This window comes from Ursus americanus, chromosome 29 (genome assembly GCF_024610735.1).
Source record: "Ursus americanus isolate L20-20 chromosome 29, mUrsAme1.1.p, whole genome shotgun sequence".
NCBI classification, from domain to species: Eukaryota; Metazoa; Chordata; class Mammalia; order Carnivora; family Ursidae; genus Ursus; species Ursus americanus.
The window spans coordinates 20,645,919-20,670,142 of NC_142155.1; the positions used below are offsets into that span (position 1 = coordinate 20,645,919).

General features: G+C 40.0%; 2 protein-coding genes across 6 annotated transcripts in view; both read right to left on the minus strand.

Annotated features, from left to right (window-relative positions):
• Window positions 1-584: 584 nt before the first annotated feature.
• Window positions 585-15,297, minus strand: BAG2 (BAG cochaperone 2). 2 transcript variants are annotated; one of them, XM_045803041.2, is made up of 3 exons: window positions 15,089-15,297; window positions 3,429-3,538; window positions 585-1,165 (listed from the first exon to the last, which is right to left on the minus strand). In XM_045803041.2, exons 1-3 carry the CDS (start codon window positions 15,199-15,201, stop codon window positions 753-755), a joined length of 636 nt encoding a protein of 211 aa, XP_045658997.1. In that variant the 5' UTR covers window positions 15,202-15,297; the 3' UTR covers window positions 585-752. The 2 variants fall into 2 exon arrangements, with proteins under 2 accessions (XP_045658997.1, XP_045658988.2); XM_045803032.2 differs by lacking the exon at window positions 15,089-15,297 and adding an exon at window positions 14,820-15,024.
• Window positions 15,298-18,128: 2,831 nt separating this feature from the next.
• Window positions 18,129-24,224, minus strand: part of ZNF451 (zinc finger protein 451) — an 85,458-nt gene continuing 79,362 nt past the window's right edge. For all 4 annotated transcript variants that reach the window (XM_045802990.2, XM_087856980.1, XM_045802997.2 and 1 more), the window contains one exon: window positions 18,129-18,873. In XM_045802990.2, the coding sequence (XP_045658946.2) occupies window positions 18,827-18,873 (47 nt within the window). In that variant the 3' untranslated portion in view covers window positions 18,129-18,826. The remainder of the gene's footprint in view (window positions 18,874-24,224) is intronic.

Sequence of the window (24,224 nt, forward strand, 5' to 3'; positions counted from 1 at the left end):
CAACACTGTATTTCTGTAATGATTAAAATTTTAGAGAAATGATGCGTTTGGAAAAAGATGAAGTGGACATATAGCTGTTGACAATAACATGAGATGTGAATTCTCTCACACTTTATGTCATGTTTTCAGTGTACGTCAAGAAATATATTCATATTATCAGACGCATAAATCTTAAACTCAAAATAATTTGATACAGATGTCCAAAAAAAGTGCTTTATGAAAAAGAATAAGTGGGAAAAGGTTCTTATTTTGTGATTCCTTTTGTCCTTTTAAGTACACTACTAGTTAACAGCAGATGAGTGGTAAGTTTGTGTGCTGCTTAAGGTCAAGAATTTCTAGTCTACCAAATGCCCCATGTGCCCAAGTATCTCCATGCCAGACAAAGCCCAGGAAAGAATAATGCTTTTGGCCCAGGCTGAGCAGTTACTCTCTCCTACATACTAAGTATTCATCCACAGAATAGTAAAAAAAAAAAAAAATATATATATATATATATATATTATATATATATATATATATATATATATATATTAGGTGCTAGAGCCTAATACGAGACAAGAATTCAATCTAAAAACTTCTAGAAAGAGAATTAAAATATTTCTAGTTTTAATTGTGTTATTCACAAAACTGATGACACTGGTATCTTTTCCTCTTGTGAAACAACAATCAGTATCAAATGTTAAGCCTGACACAAAGAACTAATGTTTAATCGTTTTTCTGTCATTATTTGTAAGTGCTCCTATGTTCCAAAACTAATTAAATTTGCCTTCAGCATTTTGTTGCAGAGTTTTGGAACCAGCTCCTTTAGAATGCTCTAACAGCTTGATGGCCTTGTCAGAGTTTTCAATATTTCTAAGCAGAGTCTCTAATCTTCTCTTAATTTTCTTCTGATCTTCAAGAGCACAGCCAATGACTATGGACTGAAACTTCTGGTCAACAGGCCCAGGCGGCACCTCGGATGAACACGCACTGTACAGTGACATCAAGTGACTCTTGGCATTTCCCAAATCATCCAGAAACTTACTGACCACCTCATCAATAATCCTGGTGGCATGCTTTAGGGATTCTTCCTGCTGGGGGTTTCTGATTGTTTCTACTGAAACTTCAACAGTGAGGGTTCGTCCCATCAAACGGTTTGCTGTCAGATTTAACTCTTCTCTTTCTCCTAAACGTAGAAAGTTTGAAATATCAATCAATATGAGACATAAACTTACCTATGTTGAGAACACTAAGGCATTCATTTGTGGCTAAAGCTGTTTTCCGTAAATGCCTCGGCAACAAAATTTTTAAAGGTAAAAGTCGAAATTACAGGGGTGCCTGGGTGGCACAGCGGTTAAGCGTCTGCCTTCAACTCAGGGTGTGATCCCGGCGTTATGGGATCGAGCCCCACATCAGGCTCCTCCACTATGAGCCTGCTTCTTCCTCTCCCACTCCCCCTGCTTGTGTTCCCTCTCTCGCTGGCTGTCTCTATCTCTGTCAAATAAATAAATAAAATCCTTAAAAAAAAAAAAGTTGAAATTACAGTGCCTAAGATTAACTGATGAACTGTATTATATTACAGGGAGAGGCTGCAGAATACCTTTCCTTGAAAGTCGTTTTTTATTTTTTTTTGAGAGAGAGGGAGAGGGAGTGCACACACATGCATGCAGGCGGGGGAGGGGAAGGGAGAGAGGGAGAGAGAGAATCTCAAGCAGGCTTCACAGTCCATGTGTGAGCCCGACGTGCGGACTGATCTCATAACCCTGAGATGATGACCTGAGCCTAAATCAAGAGTCGGATGCTTAACCGACTGAGCCACCCAGGCTCCCCTCCCTGAGAGTCTTTATACATGGGAACCAGATGACTTCTCAAGTGGTTATGTTTGAAAAGGTTTGGGCAGGTATGCATTTGTAACTGGGATAGAAACCAAGTCTTTACATAGAGTGAATAGAGAGCATAACCAGGGTTTTGTGCTGGTTAGAGCAAGAGATCAGACACATTGGATCTCTTGATGACGATGTGCATGTAGGGGAGGAAAAATCATTTTCCCTGTACCCTTCTGAGTTCTTGGCTGAGAAACCCTGTAATAAAAGATTAACGAGAAAAAAAGCAGAAGCTTATGAACGTGTACACTTCACACATACACAGGAGATTTTCAGGGACGCTGAGATGGCCCACCCCCCTGAGAAGGACGACCCGAGCCACCACCTTAAAAACCACCTTCAGCTGAGGACTAGGACGTTCAGGGAGGCCTTCCCCTCCTTAGTGAGGTGACCAGGAAAAGCAGGATACACCAGGATAAGGTTGTGCTGCAGATTTCGTAGGTGCTTTCTGCATAGATAAGAGTTTCTATGATTCACAGTCATCCTTCTCTTCCTGGTACAAAGAGGGAGGCACCCTTACAAATGGAAATAGCCTTTATAAATTTAAACTTCCCTTATAAAAGAATAACTTCTACTCTGTTTCCAGAGCTTCTCCTGTGTCTGCAGCTTCTCAAAAATAATCAGCTTGAAATAATCCCTATGCCAAAGAACCGTACTTTGGGACGGCGTATTCTGCATGTGTATCGGAATACAAAGCCCCAATTCTGGCTGAGCAAACTTAGCCATGAGAGTGGAGGAAAAGCTGGCCTCAGAATTAGGCACTGACTTCATCCTTGCCAGGGACATTTAAGCAGGCCGGCGGTGTAAGTCTTGGCCAGCACAGAGAGGCAATGGTAGGAAAAGGGATCCACATCTCATTATTTATACGAAAAAGTCGGCAACCTCCTCTTTGTCCCGTTCTGTAACCCTCTCCCTAATTCATCGATCTCTGGCCAGGACGGTGGACAGACTGGCTAGATCCTGACCCCGCTGTGCATGTCTAAGAGTTGAGGGCCTGGGGTTAGACACACACTCACGGCACCAGCCGCTGGCCCAGCAGCTTGTCTTGGGAGGCCCCGGAGCAACCGAATTAGGAAGCCACGGCCAGCGAGAGGAAACCCCAAGGGCCCTGTTCCTCCATGTGCAGTCATGCTTTTCACTGAGAAGTGCTAGCACCTTCTATGTTAATGGGATTTTACTGGGCCCATAATGTCTTCCCCCTGCATTCCCTCGCCCTCCTCTCCTTAAGCTACACCTCAACCCCTCTCTGTCTTCTCTGCTTCCACAGCTTCCACAGTCCAGGAACTTCTGAGGAACTGAAGTTAGGAGTGTCAACTGCTTGGGGCCACCTCCTCCGGAGCTTGGAGGCCTTTTCTACCAGTTCCAACCATGCCCTTGAGGTAGGGGGCAGGCCAGCAGGCTGACCTCCGGGCAGGTGGCTCCGGCAGCGGCTCTCCGCGCTCACGGGAAATGCCCAAGGCAAGCGGGCGAATTCCTGCGGTCAAGCGAAAAGGGACCTAAAGCCCGTATCGTAAGCCCCATCAAGGAGGGGGAAAGACGAGCTGCCTTCCGTGGAAACGCGCTCACCATCGCTGATCTGCCTCATGTCCTGGCTGTTCTGGATGCTGTGGATCATTTCCAGGAGGACTTCTTTCTCTTGCTCGACAGCAGTTGCCGCTTCTCTCAGAGCTTCCACCCTGTGCACATGGGGAAGACGAGTTACCGCGTGGAAGCTGACTTGTCTTCGTCGCTATCATTTGCTCCAACTCAAGTGTAAAGATCACTAGGAACGCTTTTCAAAAAGTCTTTACCCCTCTCTAAAAATGCTTCTCTTGTTTTAAATCCACCTACCCCACCCCCCTCCTCCTTCCCCCCTCGTACGGCAATCATTCTGTTTAGTGTCCATCTATTTTGTATGTGTTCTTAATACAATCTGTATTTGTGTGTTCATCTATTTTCAATTTATATCTCACTGTTTCTTTTTCTTCACGCAGCGTTATTTTGTTAGGAACCACCCAGCATCTTGTGAGTGCATCTAACCAGTAGCTTCTGACACTGCAGAACACTCCGTCTCTATCATCCACCTGATTTGACCTCTACGGTCCCAGTGGAAACGCTCACTTTGTCCCCTCACTTTTCATCACCACAGAAAAAACCGTTCAGTGAATACATGTCCCCTATGGACTTGAATGAGAACCTCCTTGGATCTATCCCAGGGCAGAACAGCTGAGACACAGGGTATGTGCACCCTCAACGTAACCCAGTACTAGCATTGTTCCCCAGAATGGCTAGACTAGACCGTTGTCGGGAAGTAAGCATTCTCGTCCCCACAAAGGCCCTTCTAACTGGACTAAGAATCAAGTTAACATGAGACAAATTAACAGGAGAAAATCAAATTTAATAGCGTACATAAGGGGAATCCACATAGACATGGAAATGCCAAAGACAGGCAAAATGAGGTATATATTATTTTGAATGAAGGAGAAGGGGGTAAGGGTCTGGGACTTCAGAGAAAAGGAATACACTTCACAGGGTGATAAGAAGAGCAGATGTTAGGTAATTAGATGTTTGCCCTGCCATACAGATGGGCCACTCAGATAAAATTTATCTCTGCCTATAACCCTTATTCTGGGAAAGACCCCTAATTTAGAATCTTCTGTGTGGTTAAGAGAGGTGCAGAAGTTTCTCGTGAGCTTGCAGGCTCTCAAGTGCCTTCAGCTCAAAATAACCCACATGCCAAAGGGGCACATTTGGGGGGGGGGCCCTGTCCTGAACCCCTTTGCAATACTCCCAGCAGCAAAGCATAGGAATCCCTGTGTCCCCACAGCCCTACCAATACTCAGCATTTTCCAACTTTCTATTTTTTTGCCAGTCTACTAAGAATACAGTGGTATGTTCGTACTTAAATTGTATGGCTTTCATTACTAATGATTCTGGACATCTCTTTGTATTCTTGTTAGCCTGTTCATAGCCTTTGCCTATTTTGTTTTTCCCTTTTTTAAACGGGGCTACTGTCCTCTTGTTGATTTGCATACTCAAGGAATTAATCCCACATTAGTTACAGACATTATAATCTTCTTCTTCCATCCTATCATATATGAATTTTGTCTGGGATATCCTTCCCTGAATAGATATCCTTACTTTGAAGTGATCAGATTAATCTTCTCTTGGTTTTATTTTGCCTTATGGTTTATGCTTTCGAAGGTTTACTTCAGGCTCTTCACATCCTAGCTCATAAGGTCCTTTCCCACCTTTCTTTCTATTAACTTGATTGCTTTACCTTTCTCATATTTATGTCTTAGTCCATCTAGAATCCACCTGTATGTGTTTAGGTAAGGATTTTGTTTTATTTTTCTCCAAATAGTGAAGTGTTTTCCCCCATTACAACCACCAAAAATCCATCTTTCCTCCAGGTGTTTATAGATTGTCTACTCTGAAATCTCTATTCCATCCACTAGTATATTTGACTGTTCTTAGACCAACACCCATTTAAAAAAAAATAGCAACAGCCTTGTAATATGCCTTAATATTTGGTAGAACCAGCCCTCTAAACTTCTTTAAAGATAACTTAGCTATTTAGACTTTTATTTTTTTTTTAAAGATTTTATATATTTATTTGACACAGAGAGACAGCCAGCAAGAGAGGGAACACAAGCAGGGGGAGTGGGAGAGGAAGAAGCAGGCTCATAGCAGAGGAGCCTGATGTGGGGCTCGATCTCAGAACGCCGGGGATCACGCCCTGAGCTGAAGGCAGACGCTTAACGACTGTGCCACCCAGGCGCCCCCTAGACTTTTAATTCTCCATATTAACTCCCGAGTAGGTTTACTGGGTCTGTCAAAGAACTGGGGTAAATCTGGCATCTTTAGAATATTGTCATTCTATCCAAGGGCATGATAATGTCTCTCCATATATTCAGATCATCTTCTATATTCTTCATAGAGTTTTGAAGTATTTTTTTTAAAGATATTATTTATTTGAGAGAGAGAAAGAGAGAGACAGAGAGCACAAGCAGGGACAGGGGCAGAGGGAGAAGCAGGCACCCTGCTGAGCAAGGAGCCTGATGTGGGGCTCGATCCCAGGACCCTGAGATCACAACCTGAGCTAAAGGAGACGCTCAACTGACTGAGCCATCCAGGAGCCCCTAAAATTAAAAAAAGAATGCTGTTTTTGTAAGGTTCATCTTGTAATTGGTAACAGATTTATTTATTAATTTTAATGATTGGTCTTTTGATTCTACTGATTCTTCTACTTATTTTTTTTAAGATTTTATTTATTTACTTGACAGAGACACAGCAAGAGAGGGAACACAAGCAGGGGGAGTGGGAGAGGGAGAAGCAGGCTTCCTGCTGAGCAGGGAGCTCAATGTAGGGCTTGATCCCAGGACCCTGGGATCACGACCTGAGCAGAAGGCAGACGCTTAACCGACTGAGCCACCCAGGCACCCCTGATTCTTCGAGACTGATGATCGTTTCATCTGTACAAAATGAGAGTTTTAATCTCTTCCTTTTTAATCCTATTAGCTTCTATTTCTTTATAGTATTGACTAGAGTCCTCTGTTACTTTATTATTTTTTTTGTTTTTGTTTTTTTTTTAAGATTTTATTTATTTATTTGACAGAGATAGAGACAGCCAGCGAGAGAGGGAACACAAGCAGGGGGAGTGGGAGAGGAAGAAGCAGGCTCACAGTGGAGGAGCCTGACGTGGGGCTCGATCCCATAACGCCGGGATCACGCCCTGAGCCGAAGGCAGACGCCCAACCGCTGTGCCACCCAGGCGCCCCCTCTGTTACTTTATTAAACAGTGACGCTGAGAGACAGCATCTTTGTCTTTTCCTGAATTTAAAGGAAATGCCTGTGTAGGGTTTTGGTATAACGCCTATATCAAACTATAGAAGCACTACTTTCCCGAACTCCCCCAAGTCTAAACATACGTGCACTTACTACACATTCACACGGACACACTCAGTCACTAAAGAACGAGGATGTGGAATCATGAGAGCAAGAGAAAAGAAAATCCTGTATACTTAAAAGTGCTCTTTTCAGGGCACTTCTTGTTATACATTACCCTGTAAATAAGTTGCCAGCTTTTGGAAAATGAACAGTGACAGACTTAACCTCAGCATTCAGACGGCCTTAGAAACATGAGATCATGGAAGATCTAATTGTGACTGCTGCCGTAAGTGGGCACAGAAGGAACAACTTCACTAACGTTTGAGCACATGTCCGTTCCATTTAAGGTCTCCCCTACCCACCCCAACCGCACATCTGCCTTTTCCCTAACAGCCATCCACCTGTTATACCCCAAAATAGCACTGATTGACCACAAAGTCACAGGGTCTCTTTGTTCATCAAGATACTAAATATATGTTGAACTTTGTGTTTATAAGAGCCAGTAAAAGCAAAGAACTGGTAAGAATCTTACATGACAAATGTGGCTGGAAAACACAATAGAAGAACAATATTCTATACAATAGCAATAATACAACAGCAAGCCCACTTCCAGCACCATCCATCATGTGCTTACACATTTTACATGAGCAAACTCTCAGACTTTTAGATAAACTAGGGCCCAGTACATATGAGAGAGATTGAGTTGGCACTGATATGAAATATATATGCTAAAAACACAAACCATGACTCTAGTGTTTAACTGACACAGATGAATCATGTGATTGGTAAATGAGAAACGCTGAAAGAAGAGATGAATTTTTCAAGACTCATTTGAGTTTGTACTCAAATGTACGATGATAGAGAACTGAATGTTATTCAAAAAAGGAAGGCTTCATTTACAACATGTTACAACACTAAGTTCAGGGAGTTGTTAACAAGAAAATGGTTTAAAAGGAGACACTCTAGGAAAAAAAAACATAAGTCTGTCATATAAGGAAGATATTTTGCCATTAAATGAAACCAAATACAGAACACATTAGATGGAAATTTTAAGTCTTGAGGTTTTTTGGTTTTTTTGTTTTCCCTCAATGCTAGAAATTGCCAGGGCGTTCTCCCTGTGAAAAACAGATTTCACCTTTTATGGTACTTCTCATATACATTTTCATGTATACCTTTTTCATTTCATAGCAAAGATAAAACGCCATTCTTCAGAATGTAAAGATTTCAAGGGTTTGTTTGTTTTTTGGCACCATTGACATTTGCTGTTCCCTCTAGCTGAACCTAGATCTCTACTTAGTTTATTTAAGTAATATTTGTACTGTTTCTCAGCCACTGAGATCTTTAAATTCATCTCACATATAAATCTGTCTACAACCTTTCCATTTAGTTCTAGAAAATTGTTAGCCATAGTATCTTTGAATATTCCCTGTCCTCCATTCTATTATTTTCTTCTGGAACTCTGGTTAGCCAAGTGTTGGACCACCTCACCTTATCCTTCATGTTTTTTAACACATCATTTGCCAACACGTCTCTTGGCGGAGAAGGGTGGTTCTGTTTTTACTAACAGATCCTAGAAGAGCAACATTTCCAAAATTGGTTAAGAACTTCTCCTCATACCAAGGCTGGCCTGAGTTGTACTCCTGGAAAACTCTCTGCATGAAACTGCTAGGAAGCCGGCTTTGACAAAAAGAAATTTTAGTCAGAAAATTCTTATGAGAGCAAAACTGAAGTGTACACACACTCGGCTAGTCTTCAGGTCTCCCACACCTCACAGATCTCTGCAGCCGGGCTATCAAAAGGACACACTGGTGAGAGACTTAGAGGCGCAGGAGCGACTTCACCAGACCGGAGGCTACTGCGGATCCATCGGCTAACATGGCTAACGCACCTCGCAGTGAAGCTGCAATGGCTTTTCAGTCATGCTGTTCAAACCAGCTCTGCCACTTACTGGCTGTGGAGACTTGAGCAGTTCCTTAAGTTCTCTTTGCCTCACTTTCCTCACTTATGAAAAAGGGATAAAGAGAGGGTGGTTGTGACTGAAGTAAAGCGAGTAGCGTTTAACACAATGCCTGACAGCACTGACAAAAACAATTCTAGTACTGAGGTAACACGTGTGGTGTGGCTAGAAGTGGTGCTGGCAAACAGTAGCTTCATGGTATTGACGACATTATGAACTCAGGCTTATAAATAATAAGAATTTGTGCTTTCATAAAAAGGAAGGAAACAGGCAAAGGCTCCTATCCTGAATTTATTTGAAAAAAATAATTTTTCTTTTTTTCTTGTTTTTAAGTAGGCTCCACATCCAGTGTGGAGCCCAACATGGGGCTTGAACTCACGACCCTGAGATCAACACCTAAGCTGAGATCAAGAGTCAGACGCTTAACCAACTGAGCCACCAAGGCCCCCCCGCCAAATAATTTCTAAAACGAGTTCTTAAAATCATAGTCCCATCTTGTATTTAATATTCTTGTATCCAAGAAACAAGAGTTGGTAAGGATGTGGAGAAAAAGAAACCCTCATGCTCTGTTGGTGGAAATACAAACTGGTATAGCCACTGTGTAAAACAGTATGAAGTTTCCTCAAAAAATTAAAAATGGGGGCGCCCGGCTGGCTCAGTTAGTGGAGCATGCAACTCTTGATCTTGGGGTTGTGGGTTTGAGCCCCACACTGGGTGTAGAGATTACTTAAAAATAAAATCTTTAAAAAAAATTAAAAATTGAACTACCCTATGATCAGTAATCACACTACTGGGTAATACCCAAAGAGTATGAAAACACAAATTAGAAAGGATATATGTACTTTTATGTTTATTGCATAATTATTTACAATAGCCTAATTATGGAAGTAGCCCAAGTGTCCACCAATAGACTATTATTCAGCTATAAAAAAGAATGAAATCTTGCCATTTGCAACAAAATGGATGGAACTACACAGTAGAAGGCTAACTGAAGTAAGTCAGTCAGAGAAAGACAAATTACATATGGTTTCACTCATATGTGGCATTTTAAAGAAACAAAACAAATGAACAAAGGGAGGGGGGAATGAGACAAACCAAAAAACAAACTTAATTATAGAGAACAAATGGGCAGTTACGAGAGGGGAGGCATGTAGAGGGAAGGGTGAAATAGGTGAAGGGGATTAAGATTACACTTATCTTTTTTTTTTTTTTTTAAGATTTTATTTTTAAGTAATCTCTACACCCAACATGGGGCTTGAACTTAAAACCCCAACATCATGAGTCACATGCTCTACTGACTGAGCTAGACAGGTACCCCAAGAGTACACTTAACTTTTTTTTTTAAAGATTTTTATTTATTTATTTGAGAGAGAGTGAGAGAGAGAGAGAGAGCATGAGCAGGGGAAGGGGTCAGAGGGAGAAGCAGACTCCCCACTGAACAGGGAGCCCGATGTGGGGTTTGATCCCAGGACCCTGGGATCATGACCTAAGTTAAAGGTAAGATGCTTAAGCGACTGAGCCACCCAGGCACCCAAGAGTACACTTACCTTGATGAGCACTGAGTAACATATAGACTTGTTGAATCACTATACTGTACACGTGAAACTAATATAACACAACTATACTGGAATTAAAATAAAAAATAAAAATTAAAAAAAAATACTCTTGTGGGGTGCCTAGGTGGCTCAGTCTGTTGAGCACCTGACTCTCGATTTTGGCTCAGAGCCCACGCTGGGCTCTGAGCTCAGAGGGGAGCCTGCTTCAGGATTCTCTCTCTCTCCCTCTGCCCCTCCCCCTGCTCTCACTCTCTCATAAATAAATAAATCTTAAAAAAAAATACTCTTGTATCTGAAGAATGCCACAATGATCACTTATATCCTAGGCAATGTAAGATTTTGAATAAGTTTTCCTAACCATCGCCAAAGTATTTAAATACATTCACCACTGAGACCCTTTAATATAAAAATGGAACTGGTGTTTAATGGGACTGGTATTAGGAGCTACTCATCAGTACTGTGGCCTTAGGCTGGCCACTCAATCCCTCTGGACCTCAGTTCCCTCATTTCTAAAAGAGATAACGTACATGTGCCCTCCTCTACCTCAAAGGATTTTGCAAGGTTCAAATGACAATGTATATGAGAAATACTCTTAAATTATAGGCTGTTGTTCAATATTAACTATGATGCTTCTTGTTTTGTGACTCCTGGGACACTGGCACACCCTAAGAAACTTGAAGCAACAGGAAACTTTTGGCCAATGATCCATATCACTCCCGGCCCTGACCCTTCATTCCCTGGCTGCTCAGGAAGTGACTGCAGATGGCTGAGAGCAGCGGGAAGGAGCTACAACTTGACCGGTTTGGGGAAATTGGTGAACAATCAGTCTCCCAGCCCTATCATCCTCCCCTCTGCCATCCTCCACAACCCATATCCCAAACATCTTCGTTACCATGCAGAGTCTTCTAGGAGCCACTCAGTTACTTGGCACTCAGTAGGTGTTCGATACTTACCGACTTCGACAACAATTTAAATGGAATTTTTGGGGCACCAAGCTGGCTCAGTTGGAGGGAGCACGTGCCTCTTGGGTTGTAAGTTTAAGCCCAGGTTGGGTATAGAGATTACTTAAAATCTTTACAAAATAAACAAACAGATAAACAAATGGAATTTTCATCTCTTTCAGTGAAATCATATATTCATCCATGTACTAGCCCTACATTTTGAAATATTGTAAGCGGAAAGAGTTAGGGATTCCTGGGTAAACAAAGACAGACATAGCTTCCCTGACATAAGAAGAGTCATTTTAGGCCCCCAGCCATCTTGTGAAAGAATGTGAGAACAGTCACCATGAGGCCAGGAGACAGCCTAATCATATTCAGAAATGAAGGCTGACCTGATGCACACTCCTGATTATCTTTGTAGGATTTAAACCCCTTTGAGCACTCAGATACCAGACCAGCTGGAGCCAGAGAACTCATGATGCTGACCCCTCCCAGCCCTCATGATTTTGGCGTGGATTTCGTCACCCCAATTCCATGCTGTATTCCCCACTGTGCAAGCCTCTTCATGAAGGCTTTTAACCCTCAGTTAAAACTTCCCCAATTTTGTTATTCTGGGAGACACTTCTTTGGGAAAGACCCCCCATGTTCTCCCTTACTTGTTGTAAGTAAAACACTTCCTTTTCCTATTCTTTGGTTTGGTTGTGTCTTTTGGCCTGACACATACCAAGAGGCAAACCTTGGTAACAATAAGACACATCTAACTTTAAGAGACTACAGGCATGAATTATTAAGCTCTACAGCCAATCTTCCTGGGTTCTAGGCTGAGGGACCTTGGACAAGTCATTTAACTTCCTAAGTTGCAATTTCCCATTTGGAGAATGGAGGTGATAGTAACTTTCACAAAGGAATGGGGTCTGGTATATACTCAGTGCTCATGTAATGAATCAGTGTTAGCATGTATTACTTATAAATTATGGTAACTTTTTAAATATATATTTTATAAATATTTTTTATATATTATATATATATTATATTTATATAATTATAAATATTTTTATAAATAATTTTTAAATATATATTTTATAAATATTTTATTTATTTATTTGTGTGAGAGAGAGTGTGCACAGCTGGGGAAGAGGCAGAGGGAGAGGAGAAGCAGGCTCCCTGCTGAGCAGGGAACCCAATGTGGGGCTCCATCCCAGGACCCTGAGATCATGACCTGAGCTGAAGGCAGACGTTTAACTGACTGAGCCATCCAGGTGCCCCAAATTAGGGTAACTGTTAAAAAAGGTGTCTTGAGCCACTGATAAATGCAAACATCAGACACTATTTAGAATTGGTCAAAAAACGGAGAGAGGGGTGCCTGGGTGGCTCAGTCGGTTAAGGGTCTCTTGTTTCAGTATGGTCTCAGGGTTGTGAGATCGAGCTCCATATGGGGCTCAGTGTGGAGTGTGCTTGAGAATCTTTCCCCTCCCTCTCTCTCCCCCTCTGCTCCTCCCAACCCGCCCTCTCTCTCAAATAAAAATAAAATCTTAAAAAAAAAAAAAAACTGGGAGAGAAAGGAATCACCTTTCTGGGAGTAAGCAAGAAAGGAGATGAGGTGGAGTCAAGAAAGAGGCTAGTGTCATGGTAAAGTATTAGACACAAATGGAATTCCTTCAACGATACGTAAATGCTGCCAAACATTTAAAAGCTTTTAAAAAAGCACGTACACCACTAGTTCATACTCTAGGTCAAAAAGCTTTTGGCATAATTCTGTCTTCAGTTTCATATGGAAGAAGTTCTACCACATTTGACAAAATTAGTACGGTTGGGCAACTACATGCAAACTTTTAAGTATTAAACTACAGTGTTTTATTCTACCTGAAACACTGCTTTATGAGTTATCCTTAATATGAAATTAGACTATTAGAGCAAAATCATGTTTCTTTTACAAATACATCTTCGAGGCATGATGCTAGTTTTTAACAATGTGGTGCTCTGTGACACTGACCACGTGGTTTCAAAGGAATCTCTGAACCTTAATGGATCATCATTAGCATTTGTCTTTAATTTTACTACTTTCTACAACACTTCCTTAGATCAGTATTACTTTTTTTTTTTTAAGGAAGAAACAAAGCTTACAAAAGTCTAAAATTACTAGAGAAGTCCTCAAAGTCAGTAATTAGCACATTTTAGTCAGTCTTTCCTCCTCAGCTCAAGGGTTAATTAAGCAAGTTATAATTTAATCACTCGTATACAGTAATCAATTCACTTCAGATTAATCAAACATTAGAATATACGAATACTCAAAACCAGAGGCTTTCTTTTAAAGATGACTACCTGACTGCTTTTGCACCTAGCACCCATGAGGTGTTAGTTCAAGTTTGAGGAGAATGACTCAGCTTGAAGAAGGGAGGGGCAACCTCCTCCTCATTCCTTTCAGAAAAAATCTTTTCCGACGACGGTGGGGGAGAGAGCCCTGAAATGGTTAAGAACACACCCTCAAAGTTCTAGATACCTGGGGAGACTTAGAATGCTGCTACATAAAAAGAAGTATTATTCATCACAGGGACACTACTGATTTCATTCTTGTTGCGCTTTCTCTGGGGAGTAAATGCATCAAGCTCAAACATGGCGAAGCATTACTTTTCTCTTGTTCCATTGTCTCATTCCGAGCAGAACCCCAGAATGTGGTTTTGGCTCAGGTTTCTCTCTCTGTTGTCATCCATGAAATCATTGTGGATGGAGAATTTCTCATTTTCTGGCTGTTTTCTCAGGGTAATAATAATAATAAATGCCTCAACTGCTGAGATATACTGTGGTTGTGCACTTTCCTGGCAAATAAACACTTCTTCTTGTTTTGGTATATAAATTGAGGAAGATAAAGACATACATACAATGCTTCTTAAAATTTTTGGCTTACATGTTTCTTTGCTCACCCAGAAATGGTGAAATCTGTAGGGAAAAAATCGGTGTAGTTTCAGGGGGTTGTGGGGACTTAATACGATTTTCACTTACACCTGCACACAATTTACACAGTAACTCTGGTGACATAAACGTTTACAGTAAGTACATAAAAGTTTTCATACACTGTTATGGGAAACAATTATTTCCAAAATTTACTACGCATTATTTAGAAATTGCATACAAGCATAACACTATTATATTACTTAATAAAACCTTAGTAAAGAAGGAAAAAAAACCTCTATCTTATGCTTTCAGGCCAACGACTAGCACTTTCAAGGTGTCTTCCGTGGAAGGAGGTACACGGTAAATACTGAGAAAGTAACGGAATGGCTGAATACAGCGTGCCGGGGTTCAGGGGAAAATGGAAGCTGCAGGGTCTTATTCCACCAAGTACCCAGCCACCGTTCACCCCGCAGTCCCTCATCTGTCCTACTCCTCCCTAATCCTTGCTATCAGACGGATTCCTGGATTTGTTATTTTTTTGCTCTGCTGTGTTTTGGAGGAAAGAAACTTATCACTCACATCGGGGACCACTAAACTGCTGCCGGTCTTAAAAATGCATAATAGGAAAAGAGTAAGTTAACATTTGGGAAGACCACAAACTGGCATTCAGAAAATTCTAGAAGTTCTGTAGACCCGGAGCGTCACAGTCTCCAACCTCAAATAAAGTCACCGTAACTTTTACCTTCTCCGATTTTTCTCCGTTCCCAAACGCTGTCTGTTAATGAGAATGTGGCTCACAGGTTTTTGCTTAAATCGAATGCGTCTTCTCTCGGTCGGAGAGGAAAATTCACCAAGAGCCAGACAAAAGCGCACCATCTCCGTGGAGAACCAACCTCAGGCCAGCAACTTCTCCGGCTGCAGCGCTCCCCGGGACCGTGCCGGGCCGGCCCGCGGCGCACGGCCACCCCCAGCGCCCCGCCCGCGCCCCGCCCGCGCCGGCCGGCCGCTCACCTGAGCTCCAGCTGGTCCAGGCTCTCCAGCAGGCGGCTGGAGCGGTCGGCCATGGAGGAGGAGCGGCAGAAGCGCCCCTCGTTGGCTTTCGCGTTGATCTTCGCCTGAGCCATCTGAGCCTCCGAGGCGGGGCGGCCAAGAGGTCACCGGCCTCTCCGGCGGCGGCGAGTGGAGAGCCCGGCGGCCGCAGGCGTCGCCGTCACCGCGCGGGGCGCCCGCCTCCCTCTGACGCCCGCGGGGGGCGGCCCGGTAGGACGCGCCGCCGCCGCCGCGTGGCCAAACAAGGGCAGGCGCGCCGCCCGCCGGGCTCGGGGCTCTGGTGCCTGGCAGGGAGCGGCTGCGGCTGCGGCTGCGGGAGGGAGCTCGCTGGCCACGGGGCCTCGAGGGTGGGCCGCCAGGGCCCGGGGGCCAAAGGAGCAAAGCCGGGCGGCTCCCGGGGCACCTGGAGGAGGCCGATGCAGGAAGGGGAGGACCCAACGTGGTCGCTGGATCTTTCTCTCCCGACCCTGGGCCAACCCAAAGCCCAGCGGAGACCCCCAGAACAACCCCCTACCCCTGTGAGCCCTCGACTCTGCAGCCTGAATGTAGCCAACTCCCCACACGCGAAGGTACCTAACGGTAGGCTGTGGGTATTACTCAGTGACAGCCTCGCTTAGTTTCTCCCAGCGCCAATAATTCACGGCAAAACCAAAGCCATTAAAAATCCTTTGCTATGGGGAGAAAAGATTCCTTTGTGGCACAGATAGCATTTAAGCACAGCTCCTTGGCAGTCTGTACTTGCCTGACCCTGTCCTGTTACCAATCCCTTTCCCGAGATGGAAATAATGAAAGCCTTTGACAACACCACAGAAGCTTACAGGGGGAAAAACAGCTTTCCCATCTTTCTTTCACACCCAATTTATTTAAATCTCCTGTTAATTAAAAAAGATGCGGCAAGTCACTAGGGCAGATACTACAAAGGTCAGTAAAAGCGGACTGGGAGCACAGATTTATGTACTTAAAAAAACTTGTGCTTTGCTCTCATATCATTATAGCCATACGCCTCATATTGCAAGGATAAGAATGTACAGGGCACATAAAATGATAGATAATAACAGTATAAAGCTGAATCACAACCTTTAATCTGAGATCAAAGCCGATCAAAGCCATTTAAAAACTTGAACAGAGATGAGGGCCTTCAGTCTGGATTCCAGTTCCCTCTGAACTTAATCTACATACTAGTAAACTATTTTTGTAGGGGATTATTTGACCTCATTAAATGTATTTTGTCATTATCACGACACAGACCTGGAATCCAAAGACATGTTGTTAATGATCTGAAAGTCTATCATGTAATTTTAGAATCATCCTGTCCTTTTCTTCTTTCCGATCCAACAGATCCAATGCATAAGTAAATCTCCTCAGCTCTACTTTTAGAATAGATGAGGATTCTTCTCCTGGATTCCACTGCTAACACTCTGGTCCCAGCCACCCAGCCACCATCGATTTTCACCTGGACTACTGCAACACCTTCCTATCTGGTCTTCCTGCTTCTACTCTTGTCTCTGGTGTGTATGTTCTCAATACAGTAACTACAGTAATCCTTCCAAAAAAGCCAGATCACACCAGTCTCAGAAACACAATCTTTCCCTTCTCTATTTGCCTTCATTAGTTACCACCATTGGATATACTTGCTTATGATAATGGATAACACACTATCCAACCCTCTCTCCATACAGGTGTGCTCCATACAGGTGTGGGCTTTGCTTTGTTCACTGGTATATCCCCAGTGCTTAGAATAGTCACTGGCACATGGTAAGTACTCAATAAATACTTCGTGAGGGAGTGAATGAATGAATGAATAAATGATGTAATGAAAAGATACACATCTTTGTTGATGTTGGAAACATTTACTTTTGATAATAATCCATTTAACTTTCTGTAATATCATCCACTGATTACCTCTCCTCTTTGTGTCTAAATTAAGTTCAAATTATGAGGTAATTTAAAAATAATTGTTTAACAAGTAGAAATACAATGACAATTATTAATGAAAACATTAGACAACCCAATTATCTTTTTTTTAAGGGTTATGATGAAATATCCCTTTACTGTCATATAAAAAACTGCATCATTTACTCTCTACCATACACACCACAAAAGCTTAACAGAACATCAGTGTATGTCACGTATGTGTTTGGCTCCTCTAGTAAAGAGGTGTTGATTTCTCTCCCCCACATCTGCTTCACCACTCTTCTTTCTGAATCATCCTTTTTGCTCCTCACTATTGAGCAAGATCTTGGAGATGTCTTTAAGGTCCAGCTCATGACTACCTCCTAAAACCCTGCTTGATGACTTTAACATACAAATTAAAAATATAATATGGTCATTTTGGAAAAATGGTGAATTCTTAACCTACATGTTTGTCTACTTAAAAAAAAATGCAAGCAGGTAGGACAGAACTGACACCTTAAGAAATAAAAACACAAATTGGTTTCCAATGTGGTTTGGAAAGATTATAGTAATAAAAAAAACAGTAATGCTATTTTACACTAAAATATCAAGTTGCAGAGAAAGAAGAAAATTCCAGCCATGATTTTTTTTTTTTTTTTTTTTGGTCTTAAAGACAAAATTTATATTTACAGGAAATTTTAAGTTTGGTATGTAATTACTACTTAAAATCTTTAGGGAATACATTTCTGGTCATGAAACACATGCACAAAGACAGTGTGACAAGCCCTTCTTAGTCTTCTAATTCTTAGTTTTCTATTTTTATTCACAATGGAGCCTGACCATTTAAAAATTAAATGTGTAATACCAAATGTAGGAAACTGACAATTTATTTAATGAATAATTAAAATGAAGACACTTCTAATGAAATAAAAATTTTAAAGGTTAAGGAAGATTACTCCTGAGTACACCATCAACATTATTTTTTGGAAGAATATTATGTTTACACAAATATATATAAAAAAAGACTAATGTTATTAAAAATAAATTTAATTCTACGCAAACATTTTGACATCATTCCCTTTAAAAACAAATACAAGTCACACGAAAGTCTAAGCAGGTAAAAGGAATGGAAAAGTTTTCTTTTTAATAATTTCAAAGAAATTAGGGTTTTCGTTTTTTTTTTTTTAATTCCAGCAATGTGCTGCTCCAATTAAAGCAGGACTATACATCTGAGTGAGAGCCACAAGGAACATTGCCAATAAAAGTTTTTAATCTGTTTCCATGATCAGTTTCCATTACTCTCTTCTAATAATCATAAACAAAGATCTCAAAGGTATTCTATATTAGTGCCACATAAGAAATAGAATTTACAGAAAAACTGAGCTATGGCAGTTTTATTTATATTCATTTTCACTTCTAAAAAAATAAACTAGAATCATCTGTACAGTACAAATGAAATTAAACAACTAATGCTATTTGGGAAACATATAAACAATAGTCAAGAGCTTCTCTATTTTTTAGTTCTTTTAACCTAAATATATAAATTCAAAGTTAAGTGGAAAACTGTTACAACTATATTAGAATACATGATTTATATCTGCATTAACATGTATTCTATTCCTCTGTACATTTTTGCAAAATAGCACAAAAATACAAAGCAAATATCAGATGCAAAAGCAAAAAAAGCATGTTTCCAAATACATTTGTACTAACAGATTTCTGGTCTCCTTTAGAAAACAAACGCAAGAATTCATTATCCTGAGTCTCTTCAAGGCCACTTGATGTTGTGTGGTAATATCTTTACAATTACATTTCCTCAAGACTTCTTCTAATAGCTTCTTCTAATTCCACATCTGCATTAACAAAACAGAGAATTTTAAAATTCAGGGTAGAAAACTAATAAACATGTGCTTTATGTAAATCTCATCAACTACATCTGTCTTTTCAAGAAGGAAAGGAAATACAAAGTTGAGAAACCTAGGATGACTTGGCAGTTTCTTCATAAAATCTGAGTATTTAAAAATAATGAGAATCTGGATATAACCTCAGATTGAATTATAATATGAGCTTACTAAGGAACTTGCAAGTTATTTCCATTTAGGGAAAAAAGTCAAGAAACTTCTAGAATCACTGACAAATAATCACTTGAGGCAATGCATATAAGACTTAAAATAGAAAGCCAAAACCATGAAATGCCAAAATCTCACAGGCATTAAAAATTTTGTTTTAAGCTTTCTAGCATCTTAGGCAAAGAGTGAAACTCATGGCTATACAATGTCTTGAGAAGCATATATTATATATATATATATTATATTATCTATATATATATGTACACTCATTTAACAAATATTTATTGAATGCTCCCTGTATATCAGGCATAGGAATACAACAGTGAACAAGAAAGACATTCTTGGGTTTACAAGTGTTTCTCCATTTCCTGGCCTTCACCAGCTTCTCACACCAGGTTTATTTCATCCCATCCAGACCAAAGTCTCTCAGAGGCTCCTTGGTTCATAGGTACCAGTGATCCCTCTAAGATGGAGCTACACCATTCTCTCAGCTAGGACACTGGTGTTATGTTTTCTGTAACTTAAAATACTACAGGCTAGTATATACTGTGTGTTAAGTTAAGCTAGATTCTAGGTCAGGGATGAATTCAAGGGATGAGGAAATACAAAGAACAGCCAAGATGCTCTTAGCAAAGAAAAACAAGATGACAAGACTTGTAAAAAAATATGAAAACTTATTTATAAAGTTACAATAATTAAAAGCGTGGTACCAGTTTCTAGATAATACAAGGGAATAGCTTCATGACCTTAGTGTAGGGAAATATTAAACAATTAAAAAAATATAATGGAAAACTATGGTAATCTAGGATGTATTAAAATTACTTTTATCCATTAAAGACACCATTAAATGAGTAAAAAGGCAAGACATACAGTGGGAAAAAATATTTGCAATACACAGAACTTGTATCCAGAAAGAACCAAAAAATTTTCAACCCCCAAAAATCAGTTAAAAAATCCAAAAGAAAACTGTTAAGAAATCTGAAAAGGCACAGACAAGATTATGTTGAAATGGTCAATAAACCTTATTCATCAGAAAAATGTAAATTAAAATTACAAAGAAGTAACAGTATAAACCCATCACTAGCTAAAATTAAAAGACTAAATAATTTAAATGATTGGTGAAAATGTACATCAATGAGAACTCACATATACTACTGGAACAAAACAAAAAACAAAAAAAACCCCTGGCACAACCACTTTGGAAAAACAATTTGGCATTACCTACTAAACTTGAACAATATTAAGTAATCCCACTCCTAGATATATGTTCCCAGAAACATGCACACGTGCATTAAGAGAGATGTATGAGAATGTTCACAGTAGCATTACCTGCAATAGCCAGAAAGTATAAAGCAAATGTCTATAAATAATAGATGAACTGTGATATATACATAAAATAGAATATTATAAGGTATTAGAATGAAGAAACCAAAGCTACATGCTAACATCTGGATGAATCTATAAAACAATGTCGACTAAAAGGGATCCAGGGGTGCCTGGGTGGTGCAGTTGGTTAGGCATCTGACTCTTGGTTTCGGCTCAGGTCAGGATCTCAGGGCTCTGTGCTCAGCATAGAGTCCGCCTGGGTCTGTCTCTCCCTCTGCTCCCTGCCGCTCTCTGGGTCTCTCTCAAATAAAGAAATAAATCTTAAAAAAAAAAAAAAAAAGGCATCCAGACATAAGAGAATACAGACCATGCTTGTGCTGTCCAATCTGATGCGTACTGACTCTATGTGGCTATGTATATTTAAGTCAATTAAAATTACATAAGATTCATGGCAGCTGTGAATAAATGTAAAAGGATACCTATTTTTTCTTTCCTTTCTTTAAAATTCACAGCACTGTTTAAAGGAAAAAATATAACATTTTCTGGTAGAATTTATAATACATTTAGATGTAATACATATGGAAATTACAGCATAGAGACTTGAGGGCAGGACATAAACTAATCTATAGTGTTGGAAAGTTTCTACATTTTAGATAACGTGGAGTATACTAGCACTCAATACACTATAAAAAGCAAAAAATGTACATTGTAATCTTTACAGCAACCATAAAAATTAATACAAAAGGCTAAAAAGCACATAGATCTATCAAAATAGTAAAAACTAGGGGCTCCTGGGTGGCTAAGTCGGTTAAGTGTCTGCCTTTGGCTCAGGTCATGATCCCAGGGGTCCTGGGATGAGTCCCACGTCGGGCTCCTTCCTCAGCAGGGAGCCTGCTTCTCCCTCTCCCTCTGCTGCTCGCCCTGCTTGTGCTCTCTCTCTCTCTCAAATAAATAAAAATAAATAAATAAAATAGTAAAAACTAAATACACACAATACAGTAAAATATAGTATAATAATAATCCAAAAGAAGGTACGAAGGGAGGAACTAATAAGTAAAAGAGGGGACAAAGAGAAAACAAAATGGCAGACAAGAATTCAACCATGTAAGAAATTACATTAAATATTAATAGACTAGGGGCGCCTGGGTAGCGCAGTCGTTAAAGCGTCTGCCTTCGGCTCAGGGCGTGATCCTGGCGTTATGGGATCGAGCCCCACATCAGGCTCCTCCACTATGAGCCTGCTTCTTCATCTCCCACTTCCCCTGCTGTGTTCCCTCTCTCGCTGGCTGTCTCTCTGTCACATAAATAAATAAAATCTTTAAAAAATATATATATATTAATAGACTAAACAATGCTTTATTTATTTATTTAAAAAGATTATTTATTTATTATTTGAGAGAGCATGAGCGAGAGAGCACAAGCTGGAGGAGGGGCAGAAAGAGAGGGAGAAGCAGGCTTCCTGCTGAGCAGAGAGCCCGATGCTGGGCTTGATCCCAGGACCCTAGGATCATGACCTGAGCTGAAGGCAGTTGGTTAACTGACTGAGCCACCGAGGTGCCCCAATAGTCCATTATTTAAAAGTAGAGACTGTTACAGTAAATCAAAAATTAAGATTGAGCTTCATGGTGCCTGTAAGAGATGTACCTCTCCCTCTCCCAATGCCCCTTACCTCCACCCATATGCTCACTTTCTCTCAAAAATAAATAAAATATTAAAAAAAAAATTTCATGATAAAAGGTATTACCAGAGATAAAGAACATTTCATAATGATAAATGGGTCAATTCATTAGGAAGACACATCAAAAATATGAAACAATTTTTCAATTAAGAACAGAACTTCAAAATACAAAAGTATACGGAACTATAGAGAACTAGAGAAAAATAATCCACAATCACTGATGAAGAATTCATTATTCCTACTGCAATACCTGATAGATCAACTAGATTAAAAAAAATCAGTAAAGATAAACATTTGATATCAACCCTGACCTAACTGACATTTATAAAGTATTCTACACAATAAACACAGAAAACACATTCTTTTCAAGTGCATATGGAATGTTTACCACGAGAGACCACATATTGGGCCATAAAAATCTCAATAAATTTAAAAAGATTAAAGTTTTACAAAGTATATTCTCTTACCACAACAAAATTAAATTAGAAATGAATAATAAGGCATTCAAATATTTGGAAACTACGTAATACACTCCTAAAGAGCCAACAGGTGAAAGAAGAAAATCCAAAGAAAATTAAAATATTTCAATTTGAAAAATAGCAAAAAGACAAGATATGAAAATTCGTGGAACATGGTAAAAGTAGAGGATGACAAACTAGTATGTGGGCCAAACCCAGTCCAAAGGCAATTTTTGTAAATGAAGTTTTACTGGACACATCCATATGCATTCATTTATGTATTTGTATGACTGGTTTCATGTTAAAATAGTAAGTTGAGTAATTTTAACTGAGACAACAGGAACTACAAAGTCTAAAATATTTACCACCTGGTGTTTTATCGGAAAAGCTTGTTGACCCTGGCTTAGAGGGAAATTTATACCTTTAAATGTTTATATTAAAAAGAAACATTTTAAGTCATTAAGAACCTATAAAAGACAAGCAAACTGAACCCAAAGTAGAAAAATGGGATAAAGAGCAGAAATCAATGAAATTGAAAGCAACGTAAAGAGAGAGAAATTATCAACTAAAAAAAGTTCATTCCTTGAAAAGATCAAATAAATTGATAAATTTCTTGTTAGACTGATCAAGAAAGAGAGAAAACAAAAATCACCAATATTAGTAACAAATGAGGAAGTAACACCACAGATCCTATAGAAATAAAAAGTGCATTTGAAACATTTGACAATCTAGGTAAAATGGACAGATTTCTTGAAAAACACAATTCTCTAAAACTGACACAAAATGAAACAAAATCCGAACATCTTTATACATTAAAGAAAATAAATCTAGTATTGAAAAACCTCCCAGAAAGAAAACTCTAGGACTAGATGGTAATAAAACATTTAAAAGAAGAAATAAAATCAGTCTTGGAGTGAGTTCAACAAAATGGTGGACTAGGCAGCTCTAAACACCTGTCCTTCCACAGAAACACTGAAACACAATTAGAAACCATCTGAAACCACTGTCAAATGTCTGAAAAAACCTCAAAGATTCAGAGCAACCAATCAAACACTAAACATAAAAACAGTGGGAAAGCTTCTTTGTATTTTTACTTGCCGTTTCTTCAACATCCCTTGACATGGTAGCAGTCTTAAAGACAGCAGCGCATATATATTCCTAGCATGGGAACCTTGTCCCTGGTTGCATATGGAGCAGAGTAGAAACGACAAATTACTGGGTTGTCTGTTTTAATCTGTCTGGGGGCTACAGGGAAGGACTGATGCAAAGCACTCATCTCTGTTTTGCCTAGCTCAGAACCCATTCAGGACAGAAAAGCAGTGAGGATTGCTTAAAACGCTGTAAGAATAAAAAATACCACAGCCTGGGGCAAAAGATTATGGTTAGGACATATAACAGACTGCCTGATACCCAGAAGGAAAAGCCACAGAAAATTTCTTTGGGAAATTACAGCATTCAAAAGCACCTACGTATACTAGGGAATTTAGAAAGCTGGCACATGCACTGGACAGGATGAATGCTAAGAAAATACTTGAAAACACCCTAAGCTTTTACCACTGGGTGATCTGTAGATTCAGTGCAAGCCTGGCTAAATATTGAAGAGTTCTAGCACAGAGCCAATCTGCAAACACTAGGAAAGGTGTTTGTTGTTGTGTGTTTGCCTTTTTTTTTTT